General features: G+C 50.6%; 2 protein-coding genes and 1 long non-coding RNA gene across 3 annotated transcripts in view; 2 read left to right on the top strand and 1 right to left on the bottom strand.

Annotated features, from left to right (window-relative positions):
- Positions 1–376, bottom strand: part of LOC130390876 (uncharacterized) — a 4189-nt gene extending 3813 nt beyond the window's left edge. Inside the window, exons 1-3 of the mRNA XM_056601042.1 lie at positions 300–376; positions 146–200; positions 1–47 (exon numbers count right to left, since the gene is read on the bottom strand). The exon at positions 1–47 is cut by the window's left edge and continues 37 nt beyond it. Coding sequence (XP_056457017.1) covers positions 1–47; positions 146–200; positions 300–314 — 117 coding nt within the window. The 5' untranslated portion in view covers positions 315–376. The remainder of the gene's footprint in view (positions 48–145; positions 201–299) is intronic.
- Positions 377–1428: 1052 nt separating this feature from the next.
- Positions 1429–12666, top strand: rgs14b (regulator of G protein signaling 14b). Its single transcript, XM_056600156.1, has 17 exons — positions 1429–1516; positions 1744–1906; positions 3376–3397; positions 3532–3683; positions 3818–3910; positions 4428–4571; positions 5509–5682; positions 5879–5933; positions 6087–6175; positions 6309–6518; positions 6704–6777; positions 8135–8261; positions 8379–8460; positions 10053–10108; positions 10346–10439; positions 10802–10941; positions 12481–12666. Exons 2-17 carry the CDS (start codon positions 1862–1864, stop codon positions 12664–12666), a joined length of 1743 nt encoding a protein of 580 aa, XP_056456131.1. The 5' UTR covers positions 1429–1516; positions 1744–1861.
- A 2023-nt stretch (positions 12667–14689) lies between these two features.
- LOC130391060 (uncharacterized) lies at positions 14690–20408 on the top strand. The gene is made up of 5 exons (XR_008896852.1): positions 14690–14861; positions 18777–18914; positions 19145–19222; positions 19335–19388; positions 20331–20408. It is a non-coding gene; the product is annotated as an uncharacterized LOC130391060 (long non-coding RNA).
- The last annotated feature ends 357 nt before the right edge of the window (positions 20409–20765 follow it).

Genomic DNA, 20765 nt, shown 5'->3' with positions numbered 1-20765 from the left:
TTCACAATCAAGACACTGAGAGGGAACACACAACGATCCAACCCCCGCTATGAAGGCATAAATACATACAATCATATGGGAAACTAAACAAACACATCAGCTCTTAACGGAATAACAGAAGTGTGAAGCGAATAGGGTGCCTTACACACGAGCAGAGCGCCCAGAAAACACCACAAAAGCACCTCCTTCACTGCCATCATCTGTAGGGCCAAAATGTCCAACAACCAGATAGTCAGATATGAACTTTATCTTTAACATATCGATGAATATGTGAATGCTTCAATAATGAATGTGTTTACCTCCCATGGCATCATAGGTCCCTGATCATGAAGTGTGGAAGCGAGTGCCTCTCTATTTTGCCTAAAATACAGAGCTGCCTTTGTATGGGCGAACCTACACCGATTGTAAACAATGATAGTGATGCATATTGACAGCTGCGTGTACGGTGAACTGCAAACAATGGGGCCATTATGTCTTTATTTAAACTTATGGAAAGAGAGAGAGAGAGAGAGAGAGAGAGAGAGAGAGAGAGAGAGAGAGAGAGAGAGAGAGAGAGAGAGAGAGAGAGAGAGAGACACAGAGCTGCGCGTGTGGTGAACATGGACTATGGACTATCAGACTACCTCTGAACACTATGCACTTTATTATGCACTTCAACCATGCACTTTACTTTATATGATCATACTGCTTCTATTTATGATATGGACTGTCTGATTCCTCATAACTCTGCATTTTAATAATGGACCTGCATTCTGTGTCTTGTGTATTTTTATTTAGGAACTGCCATAAGGTAAAGCACTTTTTGATGATGCACTACTGGTTAGATGTAAGCTGCATTTACTGGTTCTCCTTACTTGTGCAATGACAATAAAGTTGAATCTAATCTAATCTAAACAATAGGGACATCATATCTTTATTTAGACTTATGCACAGAGAGAGAGAGAGAGAGAGAGAGAGAGAGAGAGAGAGAGAGAGAGAGAGAGAGAGAGAGAGAGAGAGAGAGAGATACTCAAGATGTTAGATGTTGAAGCGCTACTTGCAGTGACCAATAGAGGCCGCTGTTGAACTGTAGTACAACAACGAAAACGTCATAAGCAGCATAACTACTTGTCCACACTGTAAGCCTTTATTTTAAGTCATTTTAAGCATGCATTAGCCTTTAAAGATATTCCAAATGTTCATGTGGTTGACCAAGTGTTGAAAGTTACAAAGCCTGCGGTTCAAGTTAAATACCCCTTTTTGACAGCATGAAGAACAGTCCTGTAATTAGGAGTCACCTGTTTCTGAAGGGTTTTCCATTTAGGGAGCATGAAAATGAAAACGAGCCAGACAGACCTCTGAATAACCTCAACCTTATGGATTGTAGTAGGCTCATCTCAACAGTAATATGGTGGCCTTCGTTGGTATCTTTCGGACCTTCTCCCACATGGCCAAAGAAACTGTGAAGACAAGCCGCTTCAGACTAATTGGGAAACAATGCAATTATAGTAGAGTGGAGGTCGGGGCTGGCGTTAAGGTATGCTTATTATTATTTCGTATTGTTTAGCCTTAATGTATTTCGTTTTTAGCTACACTTAACATGCATGGGGATTTTGTGCGGTTCTTTCTTCTGGCCGAAAATAGCAGTATGAATATACACCAACACGAATGTCATTTGCACCAGCAAACGACTCGCATTACCCATACGCTGACTTCCTCTTTCACACTTGGTTGTGTGCTGTATCTGACTTCCCTGTCATGCAGGAAGTTACTCAAAGTATCCAAGTGAAGATGAGTGCGTGCATTGGCTTTGGGTGGAGCTCAGCACGCCATTCGGACGTGTAGAAACTTCCTTTAGTGTCATTTAGCTGTTCAGGGGACCATGGCGAAGGACAATAATCACCTTGGCCTACCCATGGCCCACATGGTGAGTGTGTGTGTGTGTGTGTGTGTGTGTGTGTGTGTGTGTGTGTGTGTGTGTGTGTGTGTGTGTGTGTGTGTGTGTGTGTGTGTGTGTGTGTGTGTGTGTGTGTGTGTGTGTGTGTGACAATGTGTGAGCTGGTGGTGGTAGGTAGGCCTACTATCTGATTGTGAAAAATATTGATTCTTGAGTATTAGTCTACTATAGATCTGATCATTGTATTATTTCAAAAGCTCAGAATCACCCTGTGCATGTAGATTCTCAAACTACATTTCCCAGGCTCCGTTATACCTACAGTACACGTAGATCAGTGCCATTGATCGTCTCCTCCTAGACCTGATGCAGTGCCGCTACAGTGTGATGTAACTCGGGAAAGATTCCCCCCACATGCTTGAGTCACCAGTGGAAAGCCCGCCAGGTCCGTTAGGCAATCTGCTGCATGAGGGCAGGGCTGGCTGGCGGTCTGAGCGGAGCGCTGCGCTGTCGGCCCCGCAGCGGCTCTCTGAAGGAGCCGGCTGCCGTTAGCGCGCTGGGTGGTTGTTGTTGCGTCTTTTGATTTTGGGTAAGCTTCCTCTCTTCTGGGTTTGGTTATTTTGTCTTTCACACCTTGGCCTCCAACTGTTTGCCATCTGTACTGCCTGCTCACTTCAGAGATGATGATGCATGATGACTCGCGTACGTGCGTGCGTGCGTGCGTGTGTGTGATGATGATTTCCCGAACCAAACGATGATGTGATATTCGAATGAAGCAAGAGGCGAGGCTAATGAATATAGCCCTGCCTGGCATGAGGCGTGTTAAGGGGCATGCAGCACTACACCGCTATGATGAATGAGGACCGAAACCAACAAGGCTGTGAATGGGACAACCTGTAGAAAAGCACGCTTCCTCCTTCTGTCAAAGCAACAGCTGTAGCACCGCGTAGCACAGGGCACTTCCTAAAGAGTGACTGACAAACAAAAAAAGAGGCCTACAGACATTCCTCTTCGTCATCTTCATTCTCATCATCACAATGGGTCAGGGGTCATTTGTTTGCTCTGACGAACATAAGCTGCATCATTAGCTCTGTCGCAGCCCCGCCCGCCCTCTGACAAACAGTTACATTCTGAAATGTTTTCACGGTAGTGGTGACTGACAGCTTTCCTTTCGCACCACACCCCAAGAAGCCTCAGAATAAATCCGGTTGCACTTGATTTCAATTAATGTAGGCGAAGTTAAGAGTAAACAAGTAAAATAAGTCAAATCTAGTGTTATCGAGTCTGTAAACTCTCTCAACCTGTCAAATGTCATTGTTATTCCATTGTTGAACTCTCTCTCTCTCTCTACCTCTACCTCTACCTCTCTATCTCTACCTCTCCCTCTCCCTCTCTATCTCTACCTCTACCTCTCTATCTCTACCTCTCTTTCTCTTTCTCTCTCTCTCTTTCTACCCCTCTCTCTCTTTTTCTACCCCTCTCTTTCTACCTCTCTCTTAAAGGGCCTGGCTGTGTCAGATGGAGGTAAATATGAAGCATGTACACTTTAAGTCCCATGTATTATCCTGAGAACAAAACCAAAACATGTCTGTACACGAAATGCAAATCCTGGGTCCTGGGCCATGCTGTGGGTGTGTGTTGGTGTGTGTGTTGTTTAGAGCTGAACATGTCTACACGGGGCTGTGCCGGCAGCAGCTCCAGCCTGCCAGGGATCCAGATCAGTCCGGCCAGCCAGGCCAACAGCGTCCTGAGCTGGGCCGTGTCCTTCGAGAAGCTCCTGGAGGATCCCACGGGAGTGCGCTACTTCACTGTGAGATATCTAGACTTACTACCGCCCGATGGATTTCCAGTTTTTCTGACGAGCACCTTCACCGCTGCACCCTGACTCCCGGCACGCCTGTGTTTGACTTCCATGTGTGTCTGGTTCGTCTTTTGTTTGTTTAGGACTTCTTGAATTCTGAGGTCAGCGCAGAAAACATCATGTTCTGGCAGGCCTGCGAAGAGTTCCAGAAGATACCAGCCACCAGTTCAGCAAAGGTATGGTACCACTGTTTGCCTTGGCTTTCTGGTCGACTTTTGAACCTGTATTGACATCTGATGCTTCCTGCCCTTACCTACTTTTATTGGAGTGTGTGAGCTTGACATTTTGGCGTGGTTTGATATAAGCTGGGGAGTTAAAACAAACCTTTAATTTCATTACAAATAATGTTTTATCGTCTCTAACCATGACGTCTTTATGTAGGTGTGGCAACAAGCTTGCATTCTTGTCTGCTCAGAGATGTGTAAACTCAACTATTTCTTTGTAATACTCAAAACCAAACCGCTTTTTCATTCAAATCTCACCTCTGCAGTGCTTGCAGGCCCTTAATTTGTCCCCATTTACTGTCTTAATTTAACATTTTGGTCATATTTTGTTTGGTTTTTATTTCTGCATGTGGTCTTAAGTGCTACAAATACAATGTTTTATTGGTACGATATATTCATGCCCATAACAATTAGTAGCAGAGGGTCCAGTGAGTCACGGGGTTCGACCCTACCTGCTGTTTCTCCCCAGCTAAAGGCCTCCGCCTGCTCCATTTACCAGACCTACCTGGCTGCTAGCGCCCCCTTTGCGGTCAACATCACCGACACCGCCAAGAACCAAACCCAGGACCTGGAGAGCCCTACTCCAGATATGTTTGACAAGGCCCAGTCCCAGGTCTGTCCCCTCCAGCCCAGCCACCTCCCACTCATCCCCGTCACACACTCGTTGTCCTGCCTGCTTTAGAGCTACTTAGGCCATTTATTTGAGTAGCATTTTCTGTAAAAAAGGTTTTTTAATTCTCTTCACATCCCATCAGCAGACAATGTATCAAATTCCTCGACAATATATGAACAACGTTAATTACGTTGCTGTTCGTGCTCATGGTGCAGGACCAGAGTCTAGGCTCTGCAGACCTACTGCTGAAGCTGGCCATCTTTTGGTGCGTGGCTCTGGAGGGAGGGGCATGATGTTTTATGCTTTCAAATTTCTCTGGAATTACCGAACCCTGTTTTCTATCCGTTACGAGCCAATTTCGATTTAAGCATTCCAGTAATTTCAGACCAGTTAGGGCGTGTCTTCCCTGATTGGTTTGGATCATTGGTGTTGCGTGTCAATCACATGCACACACAGCGTTGTCATAGCAGCAGGAGGAGATGTTCTTATCTTTCTTATCTTATCTTATCTTCTTATCTTATTACGGTGCATATGTATATGTATATAGAGTATCTTTATTTATTGTTATTTTTTATTTACTCTTATCTTTTTCAGTACTTATTATTCAATACTTGCATTATTGTTTATCGTTTGTTTGTTAAGATCATACGCAACGAATACGAATACCAAGACAAATTCCTAATATGTGTAAATGTATTTGGCAATAAACCTTTTCTGATTCTGAGGAGAAAGCGGAGGGAGGCAATTTGACGGTTGTTTATTTTCAGAATTCTCTTATTTTCTGCGCGCTCTCTTTACAACTCTAGAGCCCTACCTTTAGCTAACAGCCTTAATATAAGATGCACTTTATTAGTCCAAACCAAATTGGAAATGGGTGTGTTCAAAAACGCCCCCCTGTTTGTGAACGTGCTCTCTGCCTGGGGGCGGGGGGCTGCAGATCTTTAAGCTGATGAAGATGGACAGCTACAGGCGCTTCGTGCGCTCTCCCCTATACCAGAGCTGCTCTCTGGCCAGTGTGGAGGGCAGGCCTCTGCCCAGCCACCCGGCCGTCCACATGGGATCCTGGGAGGACGTCGCCGCACACAGCCCCTCCTCCAGCAACGGCAAGATGGTGAGAGGAGCTGGAGAAGGGGGGCTCTGAATGGGAGGGCGCAGTATAGAGAACGGATGGATGCTTAAGTGTGTGTGTGTGTGTGTGTGTGTGTGTGTGTGTGTGTGTGTGTGTGTGTGTGTGTGTGTGTGTGTGTGTGTGTGTGTGTGTGTGTGTGTGTGTGTGTGTGTGTGTGTGTGTGTGAATCAATCCTTAGGACCAGTCAAACAGCAGTCCAGGCAAACAACGGCGTAAGAGAGGATCCTGGGGAGGTGAGGTCCACACAGCAGCTGCACTCATATCAACGTGTTGTTCTGTGTATGAACGTGTGGTTCTGTGCTGCTTCCACCAATACATACTCTAAATGAACGTTTAATTATTATTGTGTAGTTCCCAAGGTTCTCTCTCTCTTCTCCTCTCCGCAGCCGCAGACATGTTGTCAGCAGCTGGCGGCCACATGTCGGTGAAGTCAACCAGCAGCATGGAGTTGGGCTCCCTCTACAGGCGGACCGAGGTCAGGACACCCACAGGCCCAGCCGGTCTGCACACAGAAACACAGCGCTGACCCAGATCCCAGATCAGCGCTGATTTAACGAGGACCAGGGTTCTGCCTCTGTCTCACCGCTCTGTGTGTGTCCCCGCCCCAGGACGGAGGCTTGAGCCCCGGCTCCCCGGGGGCCCCGGGGGGGAGGCGTCTGGGCGAGGGGGGGTACTGCTGCGTGTTCCTGCCCGACGGCAGCGCCTCCCTGGCCCCCACCCGGGCCGGCCTCTCCCTGAGGGACATGTTGGCCGGCCTGTGTGAGAAGAGGGGCTTCCCGCTGAAAGACGTCATCATCTACCTCCGGGGCAAGGACAAGGTACTGCCCCCCCACCCAACTCCCCCCCCTACCACTCTTCTGTATTTCAGCATCTTCTTATTGTGTGTGTGTGTGTGTGTGTGTGTGTGTGTGTGTGTGTGTGTGTGTGTGTGTGTGGTGTGTGTGTGTGTGTGTGTGTGTGTGTGTGTGTGTGTGTGTGTGTGTGTGTGTGTCCGTCCCCACAGCCCTTATCTATGGATCAGGACTGCTCCGTGTTGCGAGACCAGCAGGTGACCTTGGAGCTCAGAGTGATGCTCACGTGAGTCTGGGGGCTGCTCTCCTCTCCTTCTGCCTCGCTGTGCTTCTGACTCAGGGTGGAGGAGTTAATTCCGAAACCAAGGGCTCACAAATAACAATACCATGATTGAAGACCCCTTCTCCAGTCAATAGCCGCGTTTACATGGACACATCTGATCCACATAGAGTTCTATGCGGATTAGAAAATGATCATATATACGCCTCATTCGGAATACAATTATCTGTTCGGCATAAAATTCTATGCCGAATAGAAGAGGTGGTGTAGTCCATTTTAATCGCCATGTATACACTTATTCAGAATAGATTGGGGTTTAACTTAGAGCAGCTGCAGTAGTTCGCAATTTGTCCCCTGAGCTCCGTCTGTACTTTTATTTACACCGAACTTGACCGCTGTCAAGGAAAGTGGATTTATTGCCTGATTCACGTCTTTGTTATCACTCCGTAAAAGCAGTCCGGTAAGCGTGTCCGGTTGCTAAGCGACGGGACATGGGTGTTTATTAATGACGGGTTTGCGTATCGTAATGTCCGCGCGCGTCCGAGATAACTGTAAATGGAGTAGGCTACTACTAGTACTTTTGCAGGCTGAACGTTAATATACTTCTTAACTTAGAGGGATGGCAGCTGCAGTAGTTCGCAATTGGACCTTCGAGGAGACTAATGTTCTTTTGGAGGAGGGGGGAAATATAAAGATCGGACGAGAAATTGACATAGCTGTGCTGTCCTCCTCCTTCTTAATTGAAGGAGCAGGCAGAGAAAAGCTCTCTCCTGCTGTGCTTTCATTAAAATCAAATTCACAATGCCAAATAGTGATAAGACGTCCATTATGTCGCCGCCGGTCCAGAGATGTGTCAGGTGTGCGCAAGAGACATAACGGACACTTTTGTTACTGCCATGTATACAGTACATTCGGATCACATTTTAGGAACAGATCTATTCCGCATAGAAATCTATGCCGATCAGATGTGCCATGTAAACGCGACTAATGTGTTGTGTATTAACGCAGTTAATACACAACACATTACTCGTATTAACGCAGAAGTATTGATTCGATTGACATTCAGAAGAAGAGAGAACTTTCTAACAAACATAATGTTCTGTATTTATCTGTTGCTTGATTTTAGTTTTTATAAACAAAGAGATGAGACTATGGCAGGAATCTCCGGTTCCAGATATGTGTGGGGACTCTGGCTATAAACCAGGTGTACTCTGTGTGTGTGTGTGTGTGTGTGTGTGTGTGTGTGTGTGTGTGTGTGTGTGTGTGTGTGTGTGTGTGTGTGTGTGTGTGTGTGTGTGTGTGTGTGTGTGTGTGTGTGTGTGTGTGTGTGTGTGTGTGTGTGTGTGTGTGTGTGTGTGTGTAGGCTGGAGGTGGTGTCCACGGGTAAGACGACTGTGTGCATGGTGAAGTCCAGCCGGACTCTGCAGGACACCCTCTCCGTGGTGCTTCAGAAGCACCCGCTCAAACTCCAGGACACGCTGGTCACCATGGTAACGGTCGATGCGCTGCTCACGGATGTTCATGTGTGTCGAAAGATGCTAGGTACATGGGAGCGCGTTGCTGCGCTGAGGAGGCCTCGTCTCTGAGCGGTTCTGTGTGTTCCTCAGAGTGGGAGCAGCCAGGCTCTGGACATGGCCACCTGTGTGTACCAACTGGCCAATAAGACGCTGCAGCTCCACAGTATCAAAGGTGTGTACGCTGTCCCTCCCCACCACTGCAGCCAGCGAGGGGTTGGGTTGGGTTGTGTGTTCTGATGTTGACCATGAAACGGAGAATAAAGCATGGTGACCATCACAGAAGACAAGCCTTGCCCTAGTGGTCGGCTTTGAGGTTTTGGTGGACATGATGGCAGGTTAACCAAATGGAACTTGGTATCATGTTTATGAGATTAGGCAGGACGTGTGTTCATGTAGGCTTACCGGATGGCTGATGCCTCAAATGTAAAAGCGGCAATTCTGAGACAAAGACGATTCATTTTGCTCACCTGCTATCTGATTGACAGCTGATCGGCGTGAGTTCAACACTTGCCTTCTGCAAACCCACATCCCATAATAATGTGCTATATCGGTGCAGAGAGGGGGGAGAGTGGACCGGGTTTAAGCTACCCTGATCCCCTGGAGACTTAGGATGTTTCATGCTTTGTTTTGAATTTGAAAAGATGAATTATGAAATCTAAACTCTGAGCTTTCTGAAGGGCAGAATGTCCTACGGCAGCCGGGCCTGATTCTACCTTTGGGTTTGAAGAAAATGAACAGCGACGCAATTGTATCGACGCGGGTTTGCTGTACAGAGCATTTCAACCAAGGAGAAACCGAAGCAGCCCAGCGCTCGGTGACGTGTCCAGCAGAGAGACCACCACCTCATTCTGGTGCATCGCTGCAGCGTAGCAGACGCCCCTTTGGACCCATATGCTCAATGTTCCCGTTTTGTTTTGTTTCTTAACCTCGGTTCTTCTCGAGGCTAACCGGAGTCACACATCCATGGCCCCAACTTCCTCCTATGTCGTAACGTTGAGATGTCATCTGAACGGCCTGGTGATCTCCTCTGCTGCTCCATCCGGTCGTTCGCTCTTAAGAAATCACTCCGTGAATCAGCTCAGCAGAGAGAGACACTGGTATTCAGTCCGGGGCTCGCCCCCTTGTCCACTTTGAATAATCTGTCTCCTCCTGCGCTCTATCTACTTCACTACGTCCTTGGTCAGCATCTACCCTTAATAAAAAGCTGTGTTGCAGTCCCTTCTACTATCAGTGCCTTGTCGTTGTGCTCCCGTACCTCGGCCCGTTCCTCGGGTTTCATTTGTTTGTGTTAGGTCCCGGTGTCGCGGTTCATTTGGCGCGTCTGAGCGGGGTGTCACATCGAGTTCAGCTCACGTCCTCATCCCCGTGCCCCGAGACCCGAACACCACTTCACTTTGGATCAGCAGGCCGCGGCGGAGCTACAGATATTCAATTTATAGGAAGACGAGGGCGAGCGAGGGAGAGGGAGGGAGGGAGAGGGAGCAGTAGAGAGAGAGAGAGAGGGAGAGAGAGAGGGGTAGAGAGGGAGAATGGATTGGATTAGCGAGCCTCTGTCCCGGGAGAGGCCGTTAAACTATTGTCAGTAATGTTTTATTCCACTGGGTTGATGTTTAGCACCGCCTAGACGCGGCGCTGGAACACCACTGTGCGTCTCCCTGTTTACTACGACCCCCGTGGCCGGGCCGTCTGAGGAATGGTGTTTTATTCATAATGAACACACTGGTTCCGAGAGCAATTTGTTGTGTCTTTATGTCCTGTGCGTAGACAAAGACAGCAGTCCTGGGTCCAGAGGCAGTACTGGTACCACAGCCACCAAACAGGTGAGACTCAGCACTCTGAGCCAATCAGAACACACACACACACACACACACACACACACACACACACACACACACACACACACACACACACACACACACACACACACACACACACACACACACACACACACACACACACACACACACACACACAGTGGTGATGGGCTTTGATTGTAATGTAGTTTCATGTTAAGATGTAAAGTGGGTGATGGGCTTTGATTGTAAGTTTGTTTCCAGGGCAGCACAGCGTCTCTGGACGGGAGCGGGGCCCGGGCGAGTGGACAGCCGGACAGAACCCAACCCAGGCCCAGTAAGATATGCGACATAGAGGGTATGAATTAGCAGGGAGTGGCTGACTGGTCTCGCAGGCGCAGCCCCGTCATATCTATCTATTTTACCAAGCATCCTTATATTTTCACTTCAATTGGTGTATTTGATATTTGAAAAGCCAGGCCAGGACTCGGATGAATGGTATTCCCATCTGCCTTTCCCTACATGAGATCCGGCACTATTGTGCCTTCAGATCAATTCCTAATTGGAAAATTGTTTTTTATCAAACGCTGGCAATTGTTGTTGGGACAATCAGCCCATCCCCGTGACGTCACAGGACGGGAACCGTAGCTAAAGCAGCAAATAGAACCTCAGGAAGCAGCGCTAGGGCCATGAGCCTGACACCTCTCTCCCGCGGGGCAGAGATGCTGGAGCTGCTGGCCCGCGCCCAGTGCTGCCGGGTGGACGACCAGCGAGGGCCTCTGACCAGGGAGCACCTGGAGCTGCCCGCCTTCCTGCTGCTGCCCGCCCAGCCCGGAGACGGAGACCCCCCCGCCCCCGACGCCCCCACCAGCAGCCCCCCCGCCAGCGGCCCCCCCACCCCTCCCCCCGACGTCACAGGGGGCCCCGGGGGGGGGGCGGAGGGGGGCGCGCCGTCGCCCCCGGAGCCGGAGCCCAAGAGCCTCAAGGAAACGTCCATCTGATGCCTCAGCGCGGGGGGCGGGGGGGGCAGGGGTCCCGGGGTGTTCCTTGGTCCTCTGTGCGTTATCTTCGGCCCCTCAATGTGTGAAGGGCAGCGGCCTGGTGGCTTTGGTCACCCTCAGAGGAAGGCTCTTGTTCCCTTTTTTATTTTTTTATGGATTTTCCCGGACTGTTCTCCTGGTCGGACAGTGGGGCAACATGGAGGGGTACCCCGTGAAAAGAAAACACTGTTTGAAACTAATGAATTGTTATTTGCTTCAATGTTAAGAGCTATGTTATGAAAAAGTGTTTCAGGTGCTAAGGAAATGTTTCTATTTAATTTGAATGGGATATATATATATATATATATATATATATATATATATATATATATATATATATATATATATATATATATATATAACCCAGAGTGGTTTGGGCTATATATATATATATAACCCAGAGTGGTTTGGGCTAGCTGCAGGGTTCCCACAGTCAAGCCCAGCTCTTCACCCCCCTGTCTTCATCTCCATGGGTCGTTGCTCGTCTAATAACCCGGGTTCTGACTCTGGGTTCTGATCTGGGTTCTGACTCTGGGTTCTGACTCTAGCTACGGTGGTCAACCTGAGGACTGGACAGACTGGGCACGGCCTCGAGGGGACTGACCAGCAGTCATTTTGTGGATATTAGTGCGTGTGTTGCACAAACAATTCTTGTTTTTTAAGAAAGATTATAAAGGCTTGATATATTTATTTTGTAAAATGTTTATTTTCTATATGATTGCGTGATGTTTGTTTGCTGTGTCGACACTTGGCCAATCCCTTTGTTAGATCTCCTGCCCCTTACTACTGTCCTCTAAAGACTGGAGATGATTCTCAGTACAGCGTTTCAGCTCCATCACGGCTCAGGTTCCTTGGTGGTGACGTTAGCCCACATTGCATATTTTCAAAATAAAAATGTTTTCTAGGCTTTGGCTTTTTATGTCCGTTTCTGTTAAAGGGGACAGTTCTGGTTCAAGAAATATATGGTTGTGTGAGCGCAATTACATAAACATTGGTGAAATGTAACATTGACTTTTAATTTGCACTTTGTCATAATGTAGATTGTTGGAGGAAAAACAGCTCAAATATGAGGCCTTCTCTCCGTATTCCTTTAGTCTTTAAGATCACGCCGTCAAAGAATGAGTCCACTACGGAGATCAGTGCAGAGCTGCTTTTGTCTGTCCCCATCTGTCCCCATTCTTTGGCTCCAAAGACCTGTTGCAAATATGTGAGAGCTTCTTTAGTCTGAGGGGGCTATGGAGGGCATTGTTTGGGTGTAATCATTAACTCAATCAAATAGAATAGCTTACAAAACAGCAGATTGAAAAACCTAACGTAGCTCCATTTCTAACATCATCTGAACCCGTCCACCTTCTGTAGAGGACCCTGACAGCTGCATCACCCTGGGGTCCGGGAGAGGCTCCAACCGCCGGACCCTGCAGCGCACAGGGGAGGCTGCTGGACGGCCCGTCGTGTCCCACTCCCCTCCCTCCTGGACAGCTACGGGACCGCCCCCCCCACAAAGCAACCAGCATAGTGGGGGACGCCAGCCACCCCTCAGCATAGTGGGGGACCCCAGCCACCCCTCAGCATAGTGGGGGACCCCAGCCACCCCTCAACATAGTGGGGGACCCCGGCCACCCCTCAGCATAGTGGGGGACCCCGGCCACCCCTCAGCATAGTGGGGGACCCCGGCCACCCCTCAGCATAGTGGGGGACCCCAGCCACCCCTCAGCATAGTGGGGGACCCCAGCCACCCCTCAGCATAGTGGGGGATCCCAGCCCCTCCAGCCTCCGGGCCGGCCCCACCAGGAAGCTCAACTCTGCCCTCCCTCCCTTCCCTCCCCTCTCCCTCCCCTCTCCCTTCTGTCCCCTCCCTCCCCTCCCTCCCTTCCCTCCCCTCTCCCTCCCCTCTCTCCCTTCCCTCCCCTCTCTCTTCTCTCCCTTCCCTCCCCTCTCCCCTCCCCTCTCTCCCTCCCTTCTCTCCCTTTCCTCCCTTCCCTCCCCTCTCTCCCTCCCTTCTCTCTCTTCCCTCCCCTCTCTCCCTCCCTTCTCTCCCTTTCCTCCCCCCTCCCTTCCCTCCCCTCTCTCCCTCCCTTCTCTCTCTTCTCTCCCCTCTCTCCCTTCCCTCCCCTCTCTCTTCTCTACCCTCCCTCCCTCCCCTCTCCCCTCTCTCCCCTCTCTCCCTCCCCTCTCTCCCTTCCCTCCCCTCCCTCCCTCCCCTCTCTCCCTCCTCTCTCTCCCTTCCCTCCCTCCCTCCCCTCTCTCCCCTCTCTCCCTTCCCTCCCCTCTCTCCCTTCCCTCCCCTCTCTCCCTTTCCTCCCCTCTCCCTTCCCTCCCTTCTCTCCCTTCCCTCCCCTCTCTCTTCTCTACCCTCTCTCCCTCCTCTCTCTCCCTTCCCTCCCCTCTCTCCCTTCCCTCCCTCCCTCCCCTCTCCTCTTCTCCCTCCCCTCTCCCTCCCTCCCCTCTCTCCCTTCCCTTCCCTCCCTCCCTCCCCTCTCTCCCTTCTCTCCCCTCCCTCCCTCCCCTCTCTCCCTTCCCTCCCCTCTCTCCCTCCTCTCTCTCCCTTCCCTCCCCTCTCTCCCTTCCCTCCCTCCCCCCCCCTCTCTCCCTTCCCTCCCTCCCTCCCCTCCCTCCCTCCCTCCCCTCTCTCCCCTCTCTCCCTTCCCTCCCTCCCCCCCCCTCTCTCCCTCCCTCCCCTCTCTCTCTCCCTCTCTCCCTTCCCTCCCTCCCCCCCCTCTCTCCCTTCTCCTCCCTTCTCTCCCTCCCTCCCTCCCCTCTCTCCCCTCTCTCCCTTCCTCCCTCCCTCCCCTCCCTCCCCTCTCTCCCTTCCCTCCCCCTCTCTCTCCCTCTCTCCCTTCCCTCCCCTCTCTCCCTCTCTCCCCTCCCTCCCCTCTCTCCCTCTCTCCCCTCTCTCCCTTCCCTCCCTTTGCCGCCACCATCTCTGGCGTTGAAACCCATAATGTTCTTCATATTGCACATTTCAATCTATTTACTTTGTAAACTATTTCATGTGTCGTTTTGTTTTGCCTTACCTTGGCACTATTCAGAATTATTTTGCACTATTCTTTGCACTATTATTTATTAGTTATTTAATTTTTGCTTAATTTTCTCCTTCTCTCCTCATGCACCGTGGGTTGAGACGAACGCTATTCGATCCCTCCGTTGGTCTGGCACATCATCTGGAGTTAACAATAAAGATGACTTGGACTTGGACTTGGATCCCCACCATGTAATAGTTTCACAAATGCCTTAAAATACATTCCTATAGACTGCATAATCTACCCACATTATATGAATCTGAGAATATATAAAAATAATATTGAATGCATAACCACATATATCCTCCATACAATATCTTAAATTGTGTTTCAGTATGACATCCAGTCACTCTCAAGACGAACACACAGAAGGGACTGAGCTCTGATTGGCTGGTCGGTGCGCTGAGCGTGTGTGTGTGAGTGTATGTGTGTGTGTGTGTGTGTGTGTGTGTGTGTGCGCGCAGTCGCTGCGTTGGTGGCAGAGTAGTGAATGGGCAGAGAGAGGGGTGTGCTCTCTGAGAGGCAGACACACCATCGGCAGGCAGAGCAGGAGCAGCACACGCAGCCTCGCCGCACAACCTCCACGCACAACCTCCACGCACAGCCTCCCCGCACAGCCTCCCCGCACAGCCTCCCCGCACAGCCTCCCCGCACAACCTCCACGCACAACCTCCACGCACAGCCTCCACGAGAGAGAGAGAGAGAGGGAGGGAGAGCAAGGTGAGTGGACTCTCCCCAATCCCTCATTATTATTAGGATGCATGCCAGCAATTCAGGTGTAGCTGGGTGGGGGGGAGGGGGGAGGGGGGGCTGGGGGACAGCATGTGTATGTCTGTCTGTCTGTCTGTCTGTCTGTCTGTCTGTCTGTCTGGACCGCGTCCGTGTGTCTCTCTCTTTCTCAGCGTTATTCTGAAGTCAGCGGTGTGGATGCTGGATGATCCCATTGTCGTGATTTATGGTTTATGATTGATATTCCATTATTCAGGAGGGTGCTGGGATGTTGTGGAGGAATTCCCTCCCTCACCACACCCTTCCCAGTGCTGTGGGATGTGTAATCACCCGCTCTGCTGTGAATATACATGGTGTGTGTGTGTGTGTGTGTGTGTGTGTGTGAGTGTGTGTGAGTGTGAGTTTGTGTGTGTGTGTGTGTGGTGGGGGATTTGGCACTCTGACTCGCTATCAGGTGAGGGACAGATTGTCTTCCTGTGCAGAGGTCGTTTGGTGAGCTGGGTAGGATGGTAGGGGTGGTAGAGAGGGTGTTGGTGGTGGTGGTGGTGGTGGATGTGGTGGTGGTGGTGGTGGTGGTGTTGGTGGAGGTGGTTGATACAGCAGCAGAGATTCCCCTCCGTGTCTCAGGACACGGTGTCCTTGTGGCGGTGGTGATAAAGACCCATGCTCCTGGGCTCCTTTGATGCCTGCGGCCAAGCAATCACTGCCGGGGTGTGGGTGGATGGATGTGTGTCGTGTGGGTGGGTGTGTCAGTGTGTGGGTGTGTGTGAGTGTATGTGTGTATGTAGGGGGAGGGGTGTTGTGTGTGTGTTTGTGTGCGTGTGTGTCTGGGTTTCTGATTTATATCTTTGCGTAGTGTATAGGGGTGTGTGTATTTTTGTGTTTGCTTGTGTATATGGGGACACACACACACACACACACACACACACACACACACACACACACACACACACACACACACACACACAGTTATTCTGAGTTTGCAGCAGGTCATTTACAGCTGGAGCAGCCTGCTCACTTGAACTGGGCTGAAAGTGATTCAATGTGATCACGTAGTACTTTTTATTTAATTCATCCACCAGCTCAACCCAGATAGTCACTGGTTTATTATCTGTAAAGTTTAATGTTTGCATATGTTTAGTGCCTTACTATTGGTATAGTGTATAGTTTAATAGTCAGGCATTCTCTCACACACACACACACACACACACACACACACACACACACACACACACACACACACACACACCCACACCCCCCCCCCCCCCCCCCCCAAAGTGAAGTGTCTTATCTCGCTTTAAGCCAGATGGGAGCAAGTTAATTACAGCTGTGACCCAATTGTTGAAGGATTTACTTAAAAAAACTTTCAGTCTCGTTAATTCCCCGCTACGAACATGAGCAGGCTCCCTACGTTAAAGCCAGCGCTGTTAAGGTTAACTAGCTCTTAAACGGCTGCATTAGGGGGGCTGCGTGGGGCTGCCTCATGTTGGCGACCCCCAGGGCACTGGCAGAGGAGCTGGAGGGGCCCAATAAGGAAAGGGAAACGCATTTGTACTCCTTGTACTGAATTTATGTCGACCAGTCTTGTAGAAAGGGGTCTTGCATGCTTCTTACGGTTTGTGTATGTGTGTGTGCATGTGTGCGCGTGTGTGTAGCCTGGGGTAATGCATTAGACCACAGCGTTGTGTGTTTTTATTCATACATATATAATAAACTATAATATATTTTTTTTTACATTCAAAGATTCCCTCGCATCAACGTGTATTCCCCGGGCTCCCTTGCACTTTACTCCCCCGGTGAAGATGGGCTCTTCTAACCCGAACAAAAGACATGCACTTAAATCTTCTTTCTTTGTGTCTACAAAACATACCCAAAGTAAGAGGAGCAAAGCAGGGACGGGGTTAAGGCCGAGAGACGGGTGAGCCCTCATCACATCGCTGTTATCTTTGGGCCATCTCTCAGTGAGCCATCACCCATCATGGGAGCATTTGATTAGGATCTCTGCAGAATCATAACCAACGCATTGTAAGAGGCCAATAGAGGTTTTCCACCAAGAGAAACCAACACCCTCCAAGTGTCTTCTGTGTTGCGGCCCAGCTGGGCCCAAACGTTGCATGCACGCCTGCTGTGCTGTTTGTTTCACTCTATAGCATCGACCACCGCCTGGGGGAGGGTTCAAACCGCCAGCGTGTCAATTATAAGCAAAAATGGAGGAGACACGTCCAAATAAGGTCAGCGGACCTGACGCGGTCCACAGATCACCCTGCGGGCTCGTCTCGCTGCACAGAGGTAATGATAAACGCTGGCGTGAGCTGTCAGCCCCATCGACTGCGTGTTTATCCCTCGGCGCGTTGTTGTCCTTAATGAGGCTGATCGAGAGGGGAGTCGCGCCGTGCACAGCGCTCCACCGGCCTAACAGGAACCCTGCACATGCAGCAGGCGCTTGTTGTGTTGTTGTGTTTCCGTACTCGTACTCGCCACGTCAATGCTAATCAGAGGGAAACTAAGAGTATGACGAGGCATGCAGGAATACATCGGTGGATGAGACATTTGCGATAATATTTTAATCAACAATAACGATCATAATCCACATGCATAGTTCTTATTGAGTCTATTGTGATTGATAAGAAAAAACATCTGTGGCAGTGTTACAAATGAGATGCTTATATTTGAGTCTATTTTCCACGGCACCGCAGCTGGGGCTGGTCTGACTCACTCACTTCATACCGAGGACGCTAATCCCTTAAAGACACAGCGAAATTGCTTAATTGAAAGGCATGCTATTAAAGAAGTAAAGCAGATTGGGACAGGCAAGATGCATCATCCCAAACAACCCAGCACACGTAGAAAGGGGACGATTGGGGTACAGCATGAGGGTGGGGCTCACTCTACCCTTTCAAAACTCCAATGGTGTTGGTTCATCCTTTTGAAATTTGATTAGGCTCCTCTTAAAAAGCCACCGTTATTGTGACAGCTCGACTGGTTCCTTCCTGCTCTGCCCCCACCTGTTCGCCGAATGCGAACTAATGCGGAACTATAGCCTTATCGTGCTGTGACGTTATGGAGAGAGATAAACTATCTTGGTGGATCATTGCATGGCATTGTTTCCTCAGTCGATGTGAACACATAATCATTCAGTTATGTGGAGGTTGTTTGGTTGCCCCAGGCAAAGATGATTCGGTCCAGTTTATGCGTTATGTTTCTCCTGCCATCCCTGGAGTCAAAGCAGGCACGCACACACACACAGGCTCGCACATGCACACACTGCACGACCGTTCGCATGGACGCGCGCGTAAACACACGCACACGCGCACACACACACACACACACACACACACACACACACACACACACACACACACACACACACACACACACACACACACACACACACACACACACACACACACACACACACACACACACACACACACACACACACACACACACACACAGCATGCGTAGACTGCATTCCAAGACAGACAAAGTGCAGGAAAGTTGACCACACACAAATTGTCTCAGGGCCTTTAATCAGTAAATTATATTATGAACCGACGATCACACTTAAAACCATAGACAGATGTCTATGCTTAAAACGGTCATGCCAGCCTGCCACCAAAAACGGAAACGATCTCCGCCTTTCCTCGGACAGAGTCGCCCCCTGGTGGGGTGCGTGTGTTACAGATATTTGAGCGTCCTACAGCGGAGGTTCAGAACGCCTCGCAGAGCAACGTTTCAATCGGTCAGACGGGTAATCACCGTGGGCGCTGTACTGGCGCTTCTTAGAACATGACACGTCTCGTGACAAATAAAGCATTCATCACTCACACGGCTGTCAACATGTTTTCTCCCCAATCCACCCACCCACCCAACCCCACCATCACCTCCCTCCCCCGCCAATCGCAGGGAGACCAGGCGCACCTTTGCAAGGATCAATCCAGAGGACGTCGTCCATCTTCCACTTCGTTGCCAGCGCCAGATCGCTCTTGGAATCACTCCCTTTTTTAACTCCATTCTAACGCCATGGAGCAGAAAATAAACGAGGTACGTGACAGAAACGTCTTTGCAGACCTATGATCTCTCCATTTCTCTCTCTCTCTCTCGCTCTCTCGCTCTCGCTCTCTGTCCCTCTCCCTCTTCAATGTCTGTATATTTAAATAAAATCAATTAAGGCCGGTATCACAATTCCAACCACTACCTCCTCTTCCTCCTCCCCCCCCTCCTCCCTCTCTCCCTCGCTCTCTCCCTCCCTGTCTCCCCCCCCCCCTCAGCAGACTCCCACCAACACATCGCCTCAGAAGCACATGAAGAACCGCTCCAAGTCCACGGACGAGCTCCAGCACCCCCGCAGGGTGAGTGGGTCTCACATCAACGCTCTGTTTCATCATGTGCTCCGAGAAGACAACCCTCCCCATCTACCCCCCCCCCGCGGCTGACTCTGTCCTCCCCCCCCCCTCCTTTTAGGCTTTCTCCTCACAGAAGTCCCTGCCAGGGAGACCAGAGCTGGAGCATGTCAAGGTGAGTGTGTGTGTGTGTGTGTGTGTGTGTGTGTGTGTGTGTGTGTGTGTGTGTGTGTGTGTGTGTGTGTGTGTGTGTGTGTGTGTGTGTGTGTGTGTGTGTGAGTGCCGTTTCTTTCCAATGAATGAAGGAGCTTGACACCATGCCAGCATGTGGCGGCCATCTTCCCTCCTCAGACCGCCGTCCAGTAATATCTAGCCCCTACCGTAGAGCCCGGCCCCCCGCTCTCCCCCAGGGGCCGCTCTCAGAGCGGATCAGGGCCCGCTCCTGGCGTAGCTCCTGGCGTAGCTCCTGACGTAGCTCCTGACGTAGCTCCTGGCGTAGCTCCTGAAGTAGCTCCTGGCGTAGCTCCAACGTAGCTCCTGGCGTAGCTCCTGGCGTAGCTCCTGACGTAGCTCCTGACGTAGCTCCTGACGTAGCTCCTGGCGTAGCTCCTGACGTAGCTCCTGGCGTAGCTCCTGACGTAGCTCCTGGCGTAGCTCCTGACGTAGCGCTGCACGGGCAGCAGGCCGGTGAAGCAGACTCATATTAAAGTGATGGCCAACGCTCGAGGGTCCTGCCGTGACCGCTCTGGCAGAGAGGTTTACATATATACTCCCCCCTACCCCATTGCCCCCTTACTGTGGGTAAGGACTAAACCACTCTGGGTACAACCCGGGGGTGGTGCGCCCCCCCCCCCCCGCTGAGCAGAGGTCACCTACCAACGTCGAAGTTATCAACAGTGATTAGATAGGAGTTGTTCTTTTATCAAATCGTATCTGGTGGATAGCCGTTGGGACCTTTGTTGCTCATGTTGGGCTCGTGAGCATTCGGTCGGACCTGATACAGAATGAGGGGTCCCCTTAGTGGAACAATAATACAAACCATTTCAGCATTATTGACCAATCAGGAGCAGGTAGACCAGCGGTTTCTAATGCGTGCTGCTTCCTGTTGTGTTTGCAGGAGGGCCCCGATGACACGGAGTCCCCCACCTCCTCCACCGAGGAGCTGAAGGAGGAGCAGGAGTGACTTCCCCCCGCCCTCCCCCTCCTCCTCCACCATCACCCCCTCCTCCTCTTCCTCCTCCTCCTCCTCCTCCCCACCCGCTCGCCCCCCTCCCCTAACCCTCCCAGACGCCTGTTGTGGGACGGATGACTGCTGTCCCCCCCACACCCCCATGACGTCATCTCACAACACACACACACACACACACCAAGGCGCTCTACCCAGAGACAGCTGTAGCGACCTGATCCAGAACACACACACGAACACGAACACACACACACACACACACACACACACACACACACACACACACACACACACACACACACACACACACACACACACACACACACACACCAGACGACCATACACGCATGCACACAAGCACACACA

The sequence above is a fragment of the Gadus chalcogrammus genome, chromosome 10 (assembly GCF_026213295.1).
Source record: "Gadus chalcogrammus isolate NIFS_2021 chromosome 10, NIFS_Gcha_1.0, whole genome shotgun sequence".
Lineage (NCBI taxonomy): Eukaryota > Metazoa > Chordata > Actinopteri > Gadiformes > Gadidae > Gadus > Gadus chalcogrammus.
This window is presented reverse-complemented; position numbering and strand designations above follow the sequence as displayed.

Bases quoted from the DNA above. Each gene is read 5' to 3' on its own strand.
- rgs14b (XM_056600156.1), top strand. From the start codon at position 1,862: ATGGCGAAGGACAATAATCACCTTGGCCTACCCATGGCCCACATG. The intron at 6,519-6,703 runs GTACTGCCCCCC...CCGTCCCCACAG, and splicing joins ACCTCCGGGGCAAGGACAAG to CCCTTATCTATGGATCAGGA. The intron at 6,778-8,134 runs GTGAGTCTGGGG...GTGTGTGTGTAG, and splicing joins GAGCTCAGAGTGATGCTCAC to GCTGGAGGTGGTGTCCACGG.